We start from the raw sequence: 19,045 nt of genomic DNA, 5'->3' as shown, positions 1-19,045 counted from the left end.
TAACAGTAGCAACATGACAGTTATGAAGTAGCAACGAAAATATTTTTATGGTTGGGTCACATGAGGAACTGTATTTAAAGGGCCAGAAGGTTGAGAACCACTGGCCTAGGATGCTTTGGAGCTGAGAACCACGGGACCGGACCTCATCCATGGGCTCCTTCAGCACGGTGCTGGGGGGTAGAAAAGGCAGACTCAGCCCCAGTGTGCCCGGCATAGAGCAGGTGCCCAGCACACATTAGCTCCCTCGTTTCCTTCCCCTCGTTCCTGTCCACACGGGGAAACAGAGGCACAGGCAGCAGCATCAGAGGAAAGCGTTGGCTACCTCAGCCCTGACATGGGGCTCCAGCTGGCAGCTCCGGCCCCGGGTCCCATAGAGGAGGAGGCCTGGGAGTGCTGAGCCTGCTCAGGGATGGCTCCCACCATCGGTCAGCAGGGAAGGCCAGGGTGCGCTGCAGCATCAGTGGCCAGCTGGTCACCTCCAGGGGCTAAGTGGCCGCCCAGCAGGCATGCACCACATTGAGCCACGGCTGGATAAAACCCACAGCATCACCACCCTTCTCGGCTCAGTGACTGGGACCTGGGTGCAGCCCATTCCCCAGCCACCTCGAAGGGCAGCCACAGGACAGGTGTCCAGACACGCCCAGCGAGAGAAAGCGTGTTACCTGACTAGCGGCGACGTGTGCGTAGGGTCAAGAAACAGCAAGAGAAGATTCATTCATCTTCCCTTCATTCAGCAAACATCTGCTGAGGACTTTCGTGGCAGGCACAGACCTTCCCCCAATGCAACTCAAGGAATAGGAGCTTCTTTTATTTATTTGTTTAATCACCAACACCCTTTCTTCAAAAAATCTTAGCCTGGCCAGTGTAGCTCAGCGGTTGAGTGTCGACCTATGAACCAGGAGGTCATGGTTGCAGGCTTGATCCCCAGTGTGGGGCATGCAGGAGGCAGCCAATCAACGGTTCTCTCTCATCATTGATGTTTCTCTCTCTCTCCCTCCCTCTCTGAAATCAATAAAAATATATATATTTTAAATATCTTATAAGAAACCTCAATATAAAGGGCAAGCTTCTGGGGAGATAGGGGCTCAAGACCCCATCCTTTGGGTCCCCCATACTCCAGTTGGCCCCCAAGGGGTCTCCAAAGAATGCCCAGAGTGTCACACAGCTCAACGTAAAACCACATCTAGAGTCATCCAGGCCAACCAAGCCCTCCTGGTCCAGATGGGGAAACTGAGGCCCAAGGGGGGCGTGCTGGAACCCAGGCCGCTGCTCCCAGTCTGGGTCCCACTGGACCCACTTGCACACTTGGGTTCTATGGGGAGTAGGGGTGGGGCAGCTCCAGCAATGCACAGTCAGAAAAGAAAAGGGTTTGGTGTGGGGTTTTTTCCCCAACAATGAAGTTGCTGTATTTCTCTAAAATTTTTAAAAAATAATTACAAAGATGACGGGGTAATTTTTTAAAAATTTTATTGTACCGGCAACCCACAAAGTGAGAGTCCCACGCTCTTCAAGAAAACTTAAGAACGAGTGAGGACAGCTCGGAACTCTGAGACAGTAGCTCTGCCTACAATTCCACCCCACCCCCGCCCTGCCCAGGATGAGCAGGTGGGAGGCGCTGGGCCCCATGTCACCCCGGAAAACAATTGTTTCTCTCAGCCCCAGAGAGGCCTGGCACCACAACACTCTTCCGTGGCCACGTGATCCTGGGGGCAGACAAGGGGTGTGAGCTTAGTCCCAGCCTGGCCCTGAACACTGCACCCAGCCGGGCTGCCTTCTCCTGTCCAGGGCTCTCGAGAGGCCTGAGGTCCCCTGACTAAAGAGCCCTGACTTCACCAGAGCAATCAGCTGAGCCATGTTGTTACCCCTAAAGGGGACAGAGGAGCTGACCCCAACAGCTCAGAAAGCGGTCCACCACTCTCAGATCCCAAACTCTCACCCACACTCACTATTAAGAGCTCCCCGTGCCCCAGCATCACGCCAACGGCAGGTCAAGTGAGGAAAAATCAGAAGACCCATTTCTACCCCAGTTCCATCCCTTCCTACCTGTGTGACCTGGAGGCAGGCACTTCATTCTCTGAGCCAGAATTCCCTTCAGGGGGTGACCAGCTGCACCTCAAAGGGATACTGTGAAGATCGGATGAGATGCTGATCGGGTCACTACGCTATGAGTGGCGGGGGGTGGCCTGCGGGGGTGGACAGAGGGCCTTTTCTTCCCAGGAAGGGAACTGCCCTACAACAGCAAGCGTAGAAGACTGCGGAGCAGTCACTGCCTGGCCACAGACGCCCTCCCCTGTGCCCTGCCAGACCCTGGGCTGAGCATGGGCTGGGGAGGAGGAGAATCGGTCTGGAAGAGCAGGTGCCAGGCACAGGTGAGAAAGATGTGAGGAGAAACAGGCTCCCAGAAACAGACAGAAGAGCTTCGAGAGGAAGACAGATCCATGTGCAGAGGAAGAAACCCTTTCCCACACTCAGGGGCAAGAGGCAAACCGGCCAGACAAGCAGCAGAACTGCCAGGAAAGGTGGCGTCAGCTCCCAGAGGTGGCAGGGAAGGGGACAGAGGAGCTTGATCCCACGGGAGACAGAGCCAAAGGCAGAGACAGGACGGAGGAGAGGAGAGCAGCTGGGCTGGGAGAAGCAGGGTTTCTCCACTGCGAAAACGCTTCTGGGGAGAAAGCAAAATCCGTGCCGTACAGTTTTTTTAAGCACCCTTCCCCAGCGTGAAGTCATTTGGGTATTTTAAGAACATGTGATGCATTATGCATATCTCGTTTTTGTTGAAGGAAATCATGGTTAGTGTATTTAAAGATGTGAATGCCTAGAAAATTATAGGGGGAGAAATGTGGGATATTTTTCCCCCCCTGATTTTTCTGGGTTTCTCGAAACGTTCACATCTGCACCCAGCTTCCTGGTGAGTTGGGCAGAGAAAGGAAGGAGCTGGAGAGAAAAGTCCTGCTTCCTGCTTCTCCTCTTGGCAGGCTGTGCCCAGGTGGGCCCGGGATCAGCAGCCCAGGGTCCGCTTCTGCCTCTGCTCTCAGGCCTTCCAGGCCTTTTCCCCATTCCTTGGGAAAGAGAACATTACTCAGGCCCTTGGAAGCACAACCTGTTTCTCCTCCCAGGCCTCCGGCCCGCCTCAACCATAGGGGCACAGCGCCACCTGGAGGCCATAATGGAGAGTGCAGGACTAGGAGGGATTCTATCCACAGTCCTGCGTGGCAGTAGAAAGAAATAAAAATTATGAGCCAACTTATGGCAAGCATGTATGAAGCCCCATTCTATGAAGCACCTTCAATATTAGGGAAGACTGAAGGGGTGGGAGGCCTGCAGCTTTGGCAATTTGGACATTAATATTAGTATGACCTCATTTGTACCCCTCTTCCCCCAGCCCAGAGAACATTCAGGTTAGAGAGCCACAGTGCCTGGCACGCTAGGGTCTTAATAAATGCTTGTTGCATTCAGCTGTGGCCTTCCAGTGTCATGGCCCAATCCTGGAAGAATCTGGATGTGAGGCAACAGCTCTGTCAGGGTCAGAGGCCAAAGGTTGTATCACCAAGCAGGCCTTCATCCAGGTCTGGTTGGCCCCTCTGACCAATGCCAGTGTCTCTGGCTCAGCCTCATGTGCTCCCCGCCCCCCTTCTTGGGTAAGGGAAATGCCAGGTCCCTCCGCTGGCATCTGGAAGACAGTGTGGCAGCTGCCGAGGAAGTGACTAATGAGCCCTCCCGGGAGCAATTCAGGACATCATACAAGGAAACTTCTCTCAAAAAAAGAAAAAAGAAAAGAAACTTATCTCACTCAAAATTAGTAAGTTAACACTATCTAATTAGAGAGAATGTGCTGGGCTCCCTGGTTTCTGGGAAGGTGGTTCTGAGGTGTGGCAGGTAGCTAGCTTGGAGACGGTCCACATGGCATCCTTCGGACCAGCAGCCCCAAGGCGGGCTGAGAAGCTGCCCTCCCTGGTCTCGCGTCCACCTGCTAGCTCACAGACATGCAAAACATCAGAGCTGAATGCGCCTGGGAAAGCTTCCCATTCAAATGGCTCCTTTTATAGACAGAACTGAGGCCCAGAGAAGTTAAGTCCCTCCGTTACGATCACACAGCCACAGAGCCAGGGCCAGAGAAAGCAGCCAGCCTTTGGACTTCCCAGTCCAGACCATTTACCACCATACCATGACATTGTCCAGACGCTCCTGTGTGGATTCCTCAAGCTCTCATGAGGCCACTGGGCGTGATGTTTCTCTGCATGTTCTATCTATCTTTACCTCAGGCCCTAAGAGAGGTCCTTCCCTCACTCCTTAGAGCCAAGGCATGGCCCTCATCTCTGGTCCAAGAGCCAACTCCCACAGGCAGCCTTCCAGGATTGTTTTACCTCATCCATTTCATTTGCTAGTTTACTCATTAATTCCATGTCCGAAGACCGAATTCCATGGTTAAGACCTCAGGCTCTGGCCCTAGCCTGTTTGGCTCAGTGGATAGAGCATCAGCCTGCGGACTGAAGGGTCTCAGGTTCGATTCCGGTCAAGAGCACATGCTCGGGTTGTGTGCTTGATCCCCAGTAGCGGGCATGCAGGAGGCAGCCAATCAGCCAATCATGATTCTCTCTCATCATTTATGTTTCTCTCTCTCTCTCTCCCTTCCTCTCTGAAATCAACAAAAATATGTTTTAAAAAAAGAAAAAACAAAAATAGAGCTCGGGCTCTAGAGTCAGACTGCCTGGGCTTAAACGTTGTCCCTCTCATGTGCCTGGGCAACACTTGGCCTCTGGGCCTTGATCTTTTCTTTAAAGGAAGAACGATACACACACGTGCCTCAGAGTGAGGAGTGAATACTACCCGCGCAGCACGGAGCGGTACCTAGCCAAGAGCAAGCACTGAAGTTAGCCAGTTCGTGTATAGTAACAACTTACCATTTGTCCTGGAGAAGAAATAAGATACAGTTCCTGCCGGAGACCTGGGCAGTGTGGTTAAGAGCAGGAGTAGGAAGTCTGTATGATGGGATCTCAGAGGCGGGGCCCCTAACATGGGTGGGGAGGGGCAGGGACCGTTTTCTGTGGGAGCTGCGGCTGAGTGTGAGAGAGACGGGAGCGCGGGGAAGAACCAGCACGGCGCGTCTAAGGAGCCTCAACGGGCCCGTGTTGCTGGAGCCACAGGTGTGATACAGAGAGGGGTGGGGAGGGCCGTGGGGAGGGGCCAGGGCAGGACACGCAGGAGGAGCCGGGGCTGGGCCTGAGAGAAAAGGGAGCCTGGGGAAGGGCTTTCGGCCAGGGGCACGGTCAGGCGGGTGTGATTAGACCAGGCGAGGTTCTGGGGACTGTTTGCCTGGCTCTCCCTCAGCAAGGAGCGACTGCCCTGGGTTGCTCTATCCTGAATAGTCAGGGAATCTGCTCTAACCAGGCCAGTGCCAAAAGCCAGTCCCAGCGACCATATCCTGTGAACCACATGTATTGCCAACCACTGAGAGGCGCCTCACCCGCACAATAGGATACGCTCAGAGACAAGGCTGAACCCTGCGACGGCAGACTGTCACACTCACTTCGGCACCTCTAGGTGCAGAATGCACATTTAGCAAATGTTAGATGAATGCCTACCCATGATCTGAAACTTCTCTGCGCATCCCTGAGGCCCTTGTGGGACCACCAGCCCCAGATCCAGCACCCAGCTGGGTGTGCACGGCCCAGGCCCAGCGTTGTAAAGAAAGGGGGTCAGATTGGCCGAGTTTGTCATGTTGTTCTTTGCGTTTTAGTTTTTTCCACATATTGTTGTTTGCTTCTTGAATTTTTCTTTTTGTTTTTTGTTTGTTATTTGTCGTTGTTGTTAATCCTCACCCGAGGATATTTTTCCATTGATTTTTAGGGAGAGAGAGGGAAAGACAGAAACATGATGTGAGAGAAACACATCAATTGGTTGCCTCCTGCATGAGCCCCGACCAGGGCCCAGGCTGAGGAGGAGTCTGCAAACAAGGTACGTGCCCTTGACTGGAATCAAACCCAGGACCCTTTGGTCCGAAGGCCGACGCTCTATCCACTGAGCCAAACTGGCTGGGGCTGCTTCTTGAATTGTTGAACATAACTGGATGAATTAGGATTCCAAAGACCAGCCTTCCAGCTCCTCCTCCGCCAGGGTGAGCTGGGGAACCTCAGAGCCTCTAGCTGCAGTACGTGAGCCTAGGGCAGCGGTTCTCAACCTGTGGGTCGCGACCCCTTTGGCGGTCGAATGACCCTTTCACAGGGGTCGCCTAAGACCATCCTGCATATCAGAGATTTACATTACGATTCATAACAGTAGCAACATTACAGTTATGAAGTAGCAACGAAAATACTTTTATGGTTGGGTCACAACATGAGGAACTGTATTTAAAGGGCCAGAAGGTTGAGAACCACTGGCCTAGGCCCTAGGGGGTGACTGGTGACTTGCCGTGCTGACTGGCTTGAAAAACACTGTGTCTGTAATCCCGTTGTCTATTGAACAGCTTTCCTCCTTAGCCTCTCAGGCTTGATGTGATAAAAGCTTCATAGTCAGACCTTGGTAGCTGTGGAAAATCACAGCACCTATAAAAAGGGGTAATTCGGACTGCCCTGATTGTTCAGCAAAGCCTATAAAGAACATAACTAGCCGGTTTGGCTCACTGGATAGAGCGTCAGCCTGGGGACTGAAGGGTCCCAGGTTCGATTCCAGTCAAGGGCATGTACCTTGGTTGCAGGCACATCCCCAGTAGGAGGTGTGCAGGAGGCAGCTGATCGATGCTTCTCTCTCATCGATGTTTCTAACTCTCTATCCCACTCCCTTCCTCTCTGTAAAAACTCAATAAAATATTTTTTTAAAAAAAAAACAAAGAACGTAACATCGCCTGGCTCTGGATGATGTGAGGCTATAGGCAAAACATAAGCCCGCTGAGCTTCTCTCTCGCTTGTAAAGTGAGGAGGGATAACAATACCCACTTTATAGGATGCCAAGCATTAATGCATTCAAATGCTGAGCGCAGACATTCACACCAGGGGCAGTTCTTCAAGATGACCCCTGCCTGCTGCTGTCTCCTAGCATTGAAGTGACTGAGCATCAGGGTCAACTTGGCAAAGAATCAAAACTCAACAATCCCAATGTCAGTTGGGAACTAACTTCCAATTTCCTGTCTCCGTCACCTCCCACTCCCAACCTGAGCCCCAAGTATCAGTCCATCCAACCCCCTGCAGATAAGGCCCCTCAAATGGAAAGTGGGAACTGCCACTGTGGATGAGCGCCCGGGACAGTCTGTCCCAGCCAGGCTGACTGAGCATGGACCTCACACGCAGAACCGGGGACGTGCACGTCAGCGTTCCCAACCAGCTGCTCCGGAGGCAGGGACTGGCTGCTCCTGCATCTCCCTGGCTGGCTGTCTGGGGTACTGGAGGCCGAAGTCTGCCCGGGAGTTGGGCTGGGGTAGCACAGGCTGGCTTCCCTCCTTTTCCATCACTTTGACCAGATTTATTCATGAAATCTATGCCAAGGACTGAACTCTGATACATTCCCACTGAACACCCCTCACCCCGGCAGTTCATTCGTTCTCTACTGAAACCTGGACCCAATTACACAGCAGAAACGACAAGGACATGGGGGCGGATGCATTCAAGGCGCTCAGAGGACATTCCCTTGGGCCACCTCTCCCCCCAACACCTGCCCCGCCCTATGTCAGTGGTTCTCAACCTTCCTAATGCCGCGACCCTTTAATACAGTTCATGTTGTGGTGACCCCCAACCATAAAATTATTTCCGTGGCTACTTCATAACTGTAATTTTGCTACTGTTATGAATTGTCATGTAAATATCTGATATGCAGGATGTATTTTCATTGTTACAAACTGAACATAATTAAAGCCTAGTAATTAATCACAAAAATATGTAATAATGTTTTCCTATGGTCTTAGGCGACCCCTGTGAAAGGGTTGTTCAACCCCTAAAGGGGTCGCAACCCACAGGTTGAGAACCACTGCTCTATGTGAAACCAGGGCCCTAACACCTCACTGGACACCAGCCCTGCTAAGTGGGCTCTCACCACTCACACCGGCTCCTTGACAGTAGCCGCCTCTTCAAAACTTGGGGCACAAGTGTCTTACAGGGTGTTCCTGGGAGCACTGAGGGGGTGAGCCCCATTGCTGGTGAGGATGATGGATGGGGAGCTTTGGAAACAACTTCAGACCCAGCGCTTACTAGCACTGTGCCCTCAGCCCAGCAAACAGATCTGGGGTTACTCCCTCATCCGGAAAACGCAGATCCCATGAGCCTGCAAGGGTTCTGTGAGGATTAACTCAAAAGTTCAAGAGCACACACTAGTTCAGCACTCTTACTCGCCGAATGTGAGTCTCCTCCCTGCTGTTCAACACCCAGCCCAACCCTCTCCCACTGCTCAGCTTTCAGGATGTCAGAACAGAGTTCTTCAGGCGTGGAGGGCCGGGATGCCCTCCGGATGGCCCTCCTGAGCTGGCCACTCCTCAGGCCCGCAATCTGTGGGAGCCCCAAACCCAGGCCTCCAGGTCTCTAGTTCATTCCATCACGGGGGGATTCCCTTCCACCGGGGGAGTCTGGGCCTAACCAATGAGCCTTACTGGCAAAGCAACAGGCTGACACTTGGTTGGAAGATGTTTAATTTGTGCTGTCCACGCTGGACACCGAAGTGGTGCCAGCCCCTGAGAGCACCCCTCCTCCCCCGCAAAGGGAGGATCGGTAGAGAATGAACATTCGGCGCAGGGAAGGGAGAAAAGAGCCGTGGAGACCGCTGACCACTTCTCTTCCACTCACAACAAGAGGGGCGGGTGGGGGGTGAAGGCAACGAAGAGGGGGCGATGTGATTACACCCGAGGCATGTCGACTTTCACTGCGGGAGAGGGAGCCGGGACAAGGCTGTGCTCAGGGGGCTGGCTGGTGAGGCTGGGGGAGAAGCTGACAGCCAGAGGTGGGGCAGCAGCGTTTTTATTGCTTCCTGTGGGAGGTGAGGCCTTGCAGCTCCCCTCAAGCAGGGAAAGCCAGTCCCCGCCAGGTGGGGGCAGCAGAGACACCAGGAGGGGGGCAGCCAGCTGGCCGTCCTCGCCCTTGCTGGGGCCCCAAACCCACCACTGAGCCCACCACTCCCACCCCCAGGTGACCGCTCTCCGCTCTGCTGCTCAGAGTCGTGTCCTGCTCGGGAGAAGCAGACGCTGGACTTCCGTCTCCTGTCCTGACGCACAGGTGCACGCATTTAGGAGGCAAGCAGGGAGGGGAAAGGGCCACAGTGACGTGTCCAGCCTTACAATTTTCTCCTGGGGCGTGAGCAAAAGGGAGAGAGACCCGGACCGTCTCTCCAGAGGCAGCTCCGAGAGGCGTGCGTCACACTGAGCCTGCCTCTGCCCGCCTCTGAGTCACTTAAGGCTCAAGTCCACAAGAATCAGAGTCACCAGAAAGGACCCGAAGACACGGGGGCACGAGCTGAAGATCACTGGCTCTGGCGCCGGAGCGATGAGGTGCTCACAGTCGCAGTTGGCGGGCTCCGGGGAGGGAGGCCAGGCCAGCACACCCACCCAGGCTGGGCTTGAACTCTCCTGTGCTGGGAAGGTTCCCTCTCAGGTTGGAGTGTGAGGTCTGCACGGCTCCCCCCGGCTTCCCTCCCTCAGTCATACCTGGAGATAGCAGCTGCCCTTCCTCTCCCCTCTCCCCCCCCATACTCTTGTAAGGCCTTGAGATAAAACCCCTGAAAGGGGAGAGCTTCCTTTCATGTGTAACCGTGGGGCTTCGAGACTGTCAGCTGTTGTACAAGGGAATCACCCGGGTGATCTCCTGCCGGCAGATGGGGCACTTCTTGGGCTCTGGCAACGCCTGGTAGCACTCGGTGCAGGCACACACGTGCCCACACTCCAGGAACACGCAAGACTTGAAGTTGCTCAGGCACACGACACAGGTGCTCTTCAGACTCTCCCTGTCCTCGGGCTTGGCTTGGCTCAGCAGCCGGGCCTCGTGCTCCCGGAACTCCTTCTCCATCTGCTTGAGGCGCAGGCGCTCCTGCCACTGCAGGTACTGCTTTCGGAGGATGAAGAAGAGAGCCGCACACGCGGCAAAGCCAAACACCAGCGTCAGGACCTTCCAGAGCCTGACGCTCGACTCCTGCCTCTGCAGCAGGCTGTCGAAGTCCTGGCTGCTCAGGTAGTACTGCATGCCCTGCTTGGGGGGCTGCAGGCGGACCGAGTTGTTGTCCAGGACCAGTTCGCCCACCCCCGTGAGGGTGGCCCCAACCTTCAGCATCTCCTCGGTCTCCTGGACGCCCTTGGGCCGCTCCCCGCTGATGTAGTGGCCGATGGCGTCAGTGAAGGACTGGATCGAGGGGTGGAACTTCTCATACACGGTCTCCAGGCCCAGATCCACGGAGTCCAGCGGCTTCAGCACCCGCACGGCCACACCCACGCCCTCCTCGTGGGGGACCAGGTCAAAGGGCACCGTGTTGGTCCTCTGGTGAATGATCTTTGAATAGTCATTCCTAAAACAATAAGAGAACTCAAGATAAAACAAAGGATAAGCAAACACCTCACGCCCAGGAAGAGATGGAGGTCGCATACATGCCAGAGGACAGGGTAAAATCTGACGCAGCTAGAAGAGGACAACAGAAATCAATATTACCCAAGTGCCTCAATTTGTTAGGTTCTCAGGCGATCAGTGGGCCACAAATACCATCATAGATCACCTCTACCATCTATTTCCTTTAGCAACTTTAAAATAAATATCCAATTTTTTTAAAAATTAAAAACAGCCCTAACCGGTTTGGCTCAGTAGATAGAGCGCAGCCTGCAGACTCAAGGGTCCCAGGTTTGATTCCAGTCAAGGGCATGTATCTTGGTTGCAAGCACATCCCCAGTAGGGAGTGTGCAGGAGGCAACTGATCGATGTTTCTCTCATGAATGTTTCTAACTCTCTATCCCTAACCCTTCCTCTCTGTAAGAAATCAATAAAATATATATATATATTTTAATTAAAAACAGAACTACCAGATGACCCAGTAATCTCACTTCTGGGTAGTGAGGATCTACCCAGATCAGGATCTCGAAGAGAGATCTACTCGCCCATGCTCACGACAGCATTGTTCACGATAGCCAAACATGGAGGCTGCCTACGTGTTCATCGACGGATGCATAGAGAAAGAATGCCACACACACACAAACAGAGGAATATTATTCAGCATAAAAAGAAGGAAATCCTGCCCACCAGCATGGCTCAGTGGTTGAGCACCAACCTATGAACCAGGAGGTCACAGTTCGATTCCCAGTCAGGACACATGCCCAGGTTGAGGGCTTGATTGCCAGTGTGGGGTGTGCAGGAGGCAGCCGATCAATGATTCTCTCTCATCACTGATGTTGCTCTATCTCTCCCCCTCTCCCTTCCTCTCTGAAATCAATAAACTTTTTTTTTTAAAGAAGGAAATCCTGCCACACACAACAAGATGGATAAACCTGGAGAGCACTATGCTAAGCAAACGAGGCCACTCACAGAAGGTCAAACACGCGTAATCCCATTTATATGAGGTATCTAAAACAGTCAAACTTACAGAAGCAGAAAGCAGAACGGTGGCTGCCAAGGGCTGGGGGCAGGGGAAGAAAAGGGACGCTGCTATTGAATGGGTACAAAGTTTCAGTTACACAAGATGGACCAATTCTAGAGATCTGCTATACAACTGTATGCCTCTAATTAACAAAACTGTACCGTTACACTGAAAAGTTTGTTAAAAGGGGCCCAGGCCAGCATGGCTCTAGTGCAGGGGTGGGCAAACTTTTTGACTCCAGGGCCACAATGGGTTCTTAAACTGGACCGGAGGGCCAGAACAAAAGCATGGATGGAGTGTTTGTGTGAACTAATATAAATTCAAAGTAAACATCATTACATAAAAGAGTACGGTCTTTTTTTTTTTTTTAGTTTTATTCATTTCAAACGGGCCAGATCCGGCCCGTGGGCCATAGTTTGCCCACGGCTGCTCTAGTGGTTGAGCCTAGACCTGTGGGCTGGGAGGTCGAGGTTCAGTTCCTGGTGAGGGCACATGCCTGGGTTGCGGGCTCGATCCTCAGTGGGGGCGTGCAGGAGGCAGCCAATTGTTGATTCTCTCTCATCATTGATGTTTCTCTTTCTCTCTCTCTCTCCTTTTCTCTCTGAGATCAATAAAAATACTTTTTTTAAGTTTGTTAAAAGGGCAGATCTTGTGAAGTGTTCTTACTACAGTAAAAAAATAAAATAAAGTACAAAACAAAAACCCACTAGGGTCATTTGGGAAAATGGTACTCCATTTTTAAGCAAAATAATCCACAAATTCATTTTAATAAATATTGAAATCATTAATCCATGACATAAGTGAGTAGTTTCAAACTTGGGTGGTCATATCAACAAATTCCAGCCCCTGTCCTGGAGACACTGGTCCAGCAAGTCTGGAACAGGGCCCAGGAACCTGCATTTGAACAAGATGCCCAAGTGACTCTAAGTTAAGAGGTCCTCAGACCACACACAGAATATTAACAACATTAAGAAACGGGCCTTGCCGAACCAGTTTGGCTCAGTGGATAGAGCGTCGGCCTGCGGACTCAAGGGTCCCGGGTTCGATTCTAGTCAAGGGCATGTACCCTGGTTGCGGGCACATCCCTGGTGGGGGGCGTGCAGGAGGCAGCTGATCGATCTCTCTCATCGATGTTTCTGACTCTCTATCCCTCTCCCTTCTTCTCTGTAAAAAATCAATAAAATATATTTAAAAAAAAAAAAAAAAAGAAACGGGCCTACACCTGTCTCAGGAGAAGCTGACGTCAGGTTTCAGCCAGCGGAGAAAGGCTACGTACGTACCAGAGGTGGGTTGTTCGGTTCCACACCATCTTGTGCTCCTGAAGCGTCAGCCGCTGAATCACCCCCTTGCAATTTTCCACAAACTGGCTGTTGAGCGTTTCTTTAACAGACCGAACAGCTCCTACATGGAAACCAATTATTTTATTTCTGAAGCACTGCTCTGCCCTTCCCTTTAGGTCATTTAAATTTTGTTTTTAGTGTGAGTTCATTTCACTAAACAAAATGGTGACCATATTATCAACGTAAGTTATGCTTTGTGGGTGCTCTTCCAAGCACAACAACAACCCTGTAAGGTAGAAATTCTCTTAGAGACGGACAACAGAGGTTCAGAGAGGCTGGGCAACCCCAAGGTCACACTGCAATACTCCAGGTCTTTCTGAGCCCCAAGTCCAAGTTCTGGACTACTGCCCCAAATATACACATATCAGCCAAGAACAAACTTTCAGAAGAGGAAGTTACTTTTCATTTTACCAATAAACAAACATACCTTCAATAACAGCATAAGGCACACATTTTCCTGGAGCTTCTGAAAGGATACTCTTTAAGTCTTCACCCAAGTGGACCCTTTTAGCTCCCTAAATGCAAACAACATATTAAATTGACTACTGAGTACTGACATGTTCAATCAAACTTAAAGGGCAAAAAAAGAAAGACTATTTACTTTTTTCATGTTGAAAGAATGAGGAAATCAGGCTGGAAGGAGACTATAGTAGATTCAGACTCCAAAGCTGTGTCTGAGAAGTTTCATCATACAAACAGGCATGGGGCCCTGCCTCCCTCCACCATCTGCAGAACAGGGTGTCACAGATATTCTTTTTTTTTTTAAATATGTTTATTGATTTTTTAGAGAAAAGAGAGGGGAATAGACAGATAGAAACATTGATGAGAGAGAAACATCATTGATCAGCTGCCTCCTGCACACTCCCTATTGGGGATCTAGCCCACAACCCGGGCATGTACCCTGACAGGGAAGTGAACCATGACCTCTTAGTTCCTAGGTCGATGCTCAACCATTGAGCCACACCAGCTGGGCATATCCTTTCTCCAGTTAATGGAAATATACACTCCTTTTCATCTTCGTTTTTAAATGAAACTTATGAATCAATCTGTTTGATTCTACCATAGGCTGAAAATATCTGAATCTCTTCTTGACAATACAGAACCATACATCCAAAGGTTCATGTGTAAAGCATCTAAAGTACATGGTAGGGGCTGGAGCACTGGTAGGCACCCTTATCACCAGGCCTTTATGAACTCAAGCCCTGCATCGTACACCATCATAAAGGGATGCCTTTGCTCTATAGGCAAGGATCTGTTACGTGGTGCCAAACACTGTTCTATTTCAGTTTGTCTCTTCCCTTTCACAATCAGGTGCGCATAGCGACATCTGCCGCTGTCTTCCTCTGACAACCACTAGTTCTCCCGCCCCTTCCAATTCAGTTTCCCACCTGCTATGCTTGGGAACCAAGCAAGCCTGTTACTGCTCTAGCAAAACTATGAAAAAAGTTGTCAAATCAATAAACATTTCCTGAGCACCTATGTGCCAGGCACAGTGCTGGGCGCTAGGGATTCAGGGATGAATGAAGGACAATTTCCACTTTCACAGTATTCCCATCAACAAATCTTAAGGATGCCAGATAAGTTACCTCTACAGAGGAGATGAGATACTGCATACTTATTAAGGTCACTCTAAGATTAAGCTACTGCTACACAGTAAATGAGCAAGGTCAGCACACACTTATTAACCACCTACACTGTAAGAAAATTTTTAAAATAATACCGTAACAGCTAACACGGTGTATTTGCTTGTTTTATTATTTGTCTTCCTCCATTGGACTATTAGACTCTAGGAAAGTTAGGGCCCTGCTTGGGTTGCTCACTGCTGTCCCCCTAGTGCTGAGAACGGAGCCTGACACATAGCAGGCACTCAATACGTATTGATGAATACACACGCTCTTACATATGCTATAGCACTTTAAATCTATAAATCCGTTTACTGCACACACCATCCTTATACAGTAGACATTAGTAACCTCAATTACAGATAAGGACACCGAGGCTCAGAGAGGGAAGTGACTTGTCCCAAGGCACACAGCTGGTGAAGTATCCACCAGGAGATGGCCAGTTAGAACTTTTTTAAAGGGCTGGAAGAGGAGTATGTTCAGAAAGACGTGGGACTCAATCAAGCTTCAATGCATCTCCTGTGGCTTTGAGCAACTTAATTTATCTAAGTCTTGGTTTTCAAAAGTGTAAAAGATGGGGAGAATGATCTCACAGAATTTTTATGTGGATTATATGAATCTTAAGATGTAAAGAATCTAGCCCAGAGGCTGGCACATAGTAGGCATGCAATAAACATGTATTCCCATCACTATAAGAAATACACAGTGATAACACACAAACCTGACTATACAAGTCCTGTAATCTAATCAAAAGAATAGAATCTAAAATATTAGGAGTCCCAAATTTTTTTACAAAAAGGGGCCATCTCATCCTCATTTAGGAACTAATTCGCAAAGTTTTGAAGGTCATCCAAAAATGGGTGCTGGGGAGTTCAATGTTTCAAAGAATCCCACATCAGGCCCATTCCTGATTTCTGAGTCAGGAAGTGAAGTATCAGTTACACTCACAGCCAATCACTTACAAAGTAATTTGGTTATTTAATTAGGCGAAGAACAGGGGAGCTGGAATCTCACTAGGACCCCATTCACACCACAGACTCAATTGTTTGGTAACTTGGTTCCCTGCAGATAGAGTCCAAAACTCCTCTCACAGCGGGAATTTCACACATTTGTTTCTAACACAATTAACACTACCAGAAAACAATCTGATAGTGAAGTTGGTAGGTTTAGGAATCCATCTTTCAAATACATGTCCAATTAAACCCTAACTGTTATAGTGTAAAAATGTCAGTCAAAACGAATCCACACTTACTGAGCATCTAATCAAGCACTGAATCAGAAGATCAGGGCCCTGTTTCCAACCTAATGAGGTCCATCTCTTTCTCGTGGGCCATTCACAGTACAGCAATGTCCTCAATCAGAAAAAAAAAAAATCCCACAAGTGGAACTAAAAGATCTAAGTTTCAGTTTCAACCTGACTGACTAACTGCAAGACCTTTCCTATACGCCCAACTTCCTGATTTGCAACCTGGAGGCAATTTTCACTTTATCTCAAAAATTACTGTGCAGGAAAAAAATAACAAGATGGGAATGTCTTATGTAAGCTGTAAAGTGCAGCTGAAGAGTGTTACTTTTAAAGTAACTTAAAATATTAAAAAAGGAGGCGTCTGTAGAAGCAAGGAGCTGAGGAGCTGCAGCTTAGCACTTGCTGTTCCCTCTGCCTGAGCCGCGCTTCCCCAAGACATCTGCAGGTCCCCCTCACCTCCTCCCGGCTCTGTGCAAACGTCGCCTATTTAAAACAGCAAACCTCCGTTTCTCCAGCATCCCCACCTGTCATACCGCCTGATCTGCTTGTCCACTGTCTGTCTCGGTTGTAGCAGAATGGAGCCTCCATGAGGGCAGGGGCTTTTGTCTGTTCTACCCAAGCGCTATCCCCAGAGCCTGCACTTAGATGTTCAACAAATATTTTTAATCAAGTATTGAAGCCAAGATGCATATTCTGAATCATGGGAGGGACTTGGCAGAAAAGGAGTCGTGAAGCAGTCACCCCAATACCCGAATTCTGGTCCTCGGTCCTCCATTTCCTGCCCCGGGGGACACGCTCCTGGGCCTATTTCCTCTTTGGGGGAGTTTCCGCCGGTGGACCGGCCCGAGGCGAACTGCGGGCTCACCATTACCGGAGCCAGAGAGGACCGGCGGGGGCCAGCACTGACCTTGAGCTCTTGGGCGACCTGGGCCTTCTGCCGGTACACGGAGTACAGGACGGCGGTGACGACGGAGCTGGTGCCCAGGAGGATGAACTGGCCCAGCGAGGGCCGCCCTCCGTTCTCCATGGCTGCGCCGAACCCCGAGTGCGGGGGGGACAGCGAGGTCAGGCCCCGCGACCCCGGTCCGAAACTCTCCCTCCACCTCGCTCCCACCCGGGACCGCACCCCCCGCCCAGGAGATCTTTCCCGGAAACCCTTATCGGGTCGCCAAGCGATTTCGTAATCCACACCGGAAGTGGGGGGCGGGGAAAGAGCAGACCGGAAGGTGGTGTTGCCAGGGTGATGGCCGCGCAGCCACGGCGTCCCCAGGGGCGGGGCCTCCCGAGCCGGGCCTCCGCCCTCCGAGATCCTTTGGCCTTCCGCTCGCGGCGCACCGACCACAATTGATTGGCCCGCGTCTACCTCATCGCGGTCCCGTTGATCGCATAGGGTTTGGGGGCTGTTTAATGCTGTTCGATGTCTCCACCATTAGCTTAGACGGAAAGAAGAGGATGGGTAATAAGCATTTATGAGTATTACACATTTAAGCTTCCGGGCAAACCTTGGGACTTGGGTTTTATTATTACACGTGGCAGATGCGAGAACAGGCCGAAGAGGTGGGGATGTGCTCAAAATCACACTGCCACTGAGGGCTAGCGAGGCATTCACTAGACTCCAGAGCCCTTACTCCAAGAAGGCCGATTATATCACCAAAGTAGCCCCTTAACCTGCCATCACGATATATAACAATTATTGTTTATTAACTAATAATTACAGCTACTTTTATTGAATGCCTATTACGTGTCAAGTATTACGACAAAAAGCTTCACAGACATCATACCATTTACTCCTCACAGCACGGTTGTGAAGCAGATTTCAAAGACTGTTTTCTGACCTCTATAGTGATCTCCCTAAAATAATCAAGAGATACCCAAAATCGTATCCAGAACATCAACCTACAAAGCATTTGTCCTACGGGTTATGCTTTAAATTCTTGAAAATATAGGAATGCACCCGTTGGCCCAACTCAATGTATATAAAATGCATTTAAAGACTGCAGGTAAATTGCTCCCAACAAGTAAAATCTCTTTAATACAGCAGCTGGCTACCCCTGACATTTTTCTACCCCATTCCTTAATTATTCTTGGAGTCAAACAAGAGTTACATTCTATGAATATGAGGTTAGAATCTACAGATTGCCAACACCACCAGATACCTTTGCTGATTTTCAATCCAAGAGGTTATAAATTTTTACACACACACACTTAAAATGAGATCTATATTTAATTTTGTAATGGAACTTGTCAAAAAGTTTGATAACACATTGTGTTGGCAAAGGTGTGGGGACATCAACTCCTTTTTGACCTAGCAATTCCCCTTCTAGAAATTCTTCCGCCGAAACCGGTTTGGCTCAGTGGATAGAGCGTCCGCCTGCGGACTGAAGGGTCCCAGGTTCGATTCCGGTCAAGGGCATGTACCTGGGTTGCGGGCACATCCCCAGTGGGAGATGTGCGGGAGGCAGCTGATTGATGTTTCTCTCTCATCGATGTTTCTAACTTTCTATCTCTCTCCCTTCCTCTCTGTGAAAAATCAATAAAATATATTTTAAAAAAAAAGAAAAGAAATTCTTCCTACATAGGTACACATGTGAACATGGTCAATTTACAAGATTATTCACTGCAGAATCACTTTTCATGACAAAAGAGTGAAAACAATCTAAATGTTATAACTAGTGAATTGGTTACATAAATTTTTAAATATGTGTATATGAGCATAGTGAAGTGAAAAGGCAGACTGAAAACCTGTTTGAAGATGAGTCCATTTACTTTAAAAAGAAGAGAGAAGCCGAAACCGGTTTGGCTCAGTGGATAGAGCGTCGGCCTGCGGACTGAAACGTCCCAGGTTCGATTCTGGTCAAGGGCATGTACCTGGATTGCGGGCACATCCCCAGTGGGAGATGTGCAGGAGGCAGCTGATCGATATTTCTCTCTCATCGATGTTTCTAACTCTCTATCTCTCTCTCCCTTCCTCTCTGTAAAAAATCAATAAAATATATTTAAAAAGAAGAGAGAAATACACTATGTTTCATATCTCTAGAAGGATTCATAAAAGCCGAAATGTTGGTTGCTTCCCTAAAGGGGAATTGGGTGGCTAGAGAACAGAGCCACTTTTTAATCTTTTGTACTTCTTGAGTGTGAATGTACATCATATTTTGAATTAATCAAACTTGAATTTTAAAAAAGAGGAAGAACATGCCAGTCACTCCATAACCAACAATTACAAACTGCATCCCAGCTACGGGAGTAGCAGTAAGTTGTTAAGGAGCCAGGCTCTGCTCTCTGGATGGTTAGGGTTTTGTGAAGAAGCAGAC

General features: G+C 49.9%; 1 protein-coding gene across 1 annotated transcript; it reads right to left on the bottom strand.

Moving 5' to 3' along the window:
- Positions 1 to 8,596: 8,596 nt before the first annotated feature.
- Positions 8,597 to 17,161, bottom strand: MUL1 (mitochondrial E3 ubiquitin protein ligase 1). The gene is made up of 4 exons (XM_081085949.1): positions 16,642 to 17,161; positions 13,294 to 13,381; positions 12,807 to 12,927; positions 8,597 to 10,470 (listed from the first exon to the last, which is right to left on the bottom strand). Exons 1-4 carry the CDS (start codon positions 16,759 to 16,761, stop codon positions 9,741 to 9,743), a joined length of 1,059 nt encoding a protein of 352 aa, XP_080942075.1. The 5' UTR covers positions 16,762 to 17,161; the 3' UTR covers positions 8,597 to 9,740.
- Positions 17,162 to 19,045: the final 1,884 nt, after the last annotated feature.

The sequence above is a fragment of the Myotis nattereri genome (assembly GCF_964212035.1).
Source record: "Myotis nattereri genome assembly, chromosome: 3".
NCBI classification, from domain to species: Eukaryota; Metazoa; Chordata; class Mammalia; order Chiroptera; family Vespertilionidae; genus Myotis; species Myotis nattereri.
The sequence above is the reverse complement of the archived record's forward strand: the minus strand, read 5'-3'. Positions and strand labels throughout refer to the sequence as shown.

What these genes read in the sequence shown, in the direction of transcription:
- MUL1 (XM_081085949.1), bottom strand. Translation starts at nt 16,761, where the DNA reads ATGGAGAACGGAGGGCGGCCCTCGCTGGGCCAGTTCATCCTCCTGGGC. An exon ending in AGGTCGCCCAAGAGCTCAAG is followed by an intron (nt 13,382 to 16,641) that starts GTCAGTGCTGGC and finishes GTTTGCATTTAG; the next exon opens with GGAGCTAAAAGGGTCCACTT. An exon ending in AACCGAACAACCCACCTCTG is followed by an intron (nt 10,471 to 12,806) that starts GTACGTACGTAG and finishes TTATTGTTTTAG; the next exon opens with GAATGACTATTCAAAGATCA.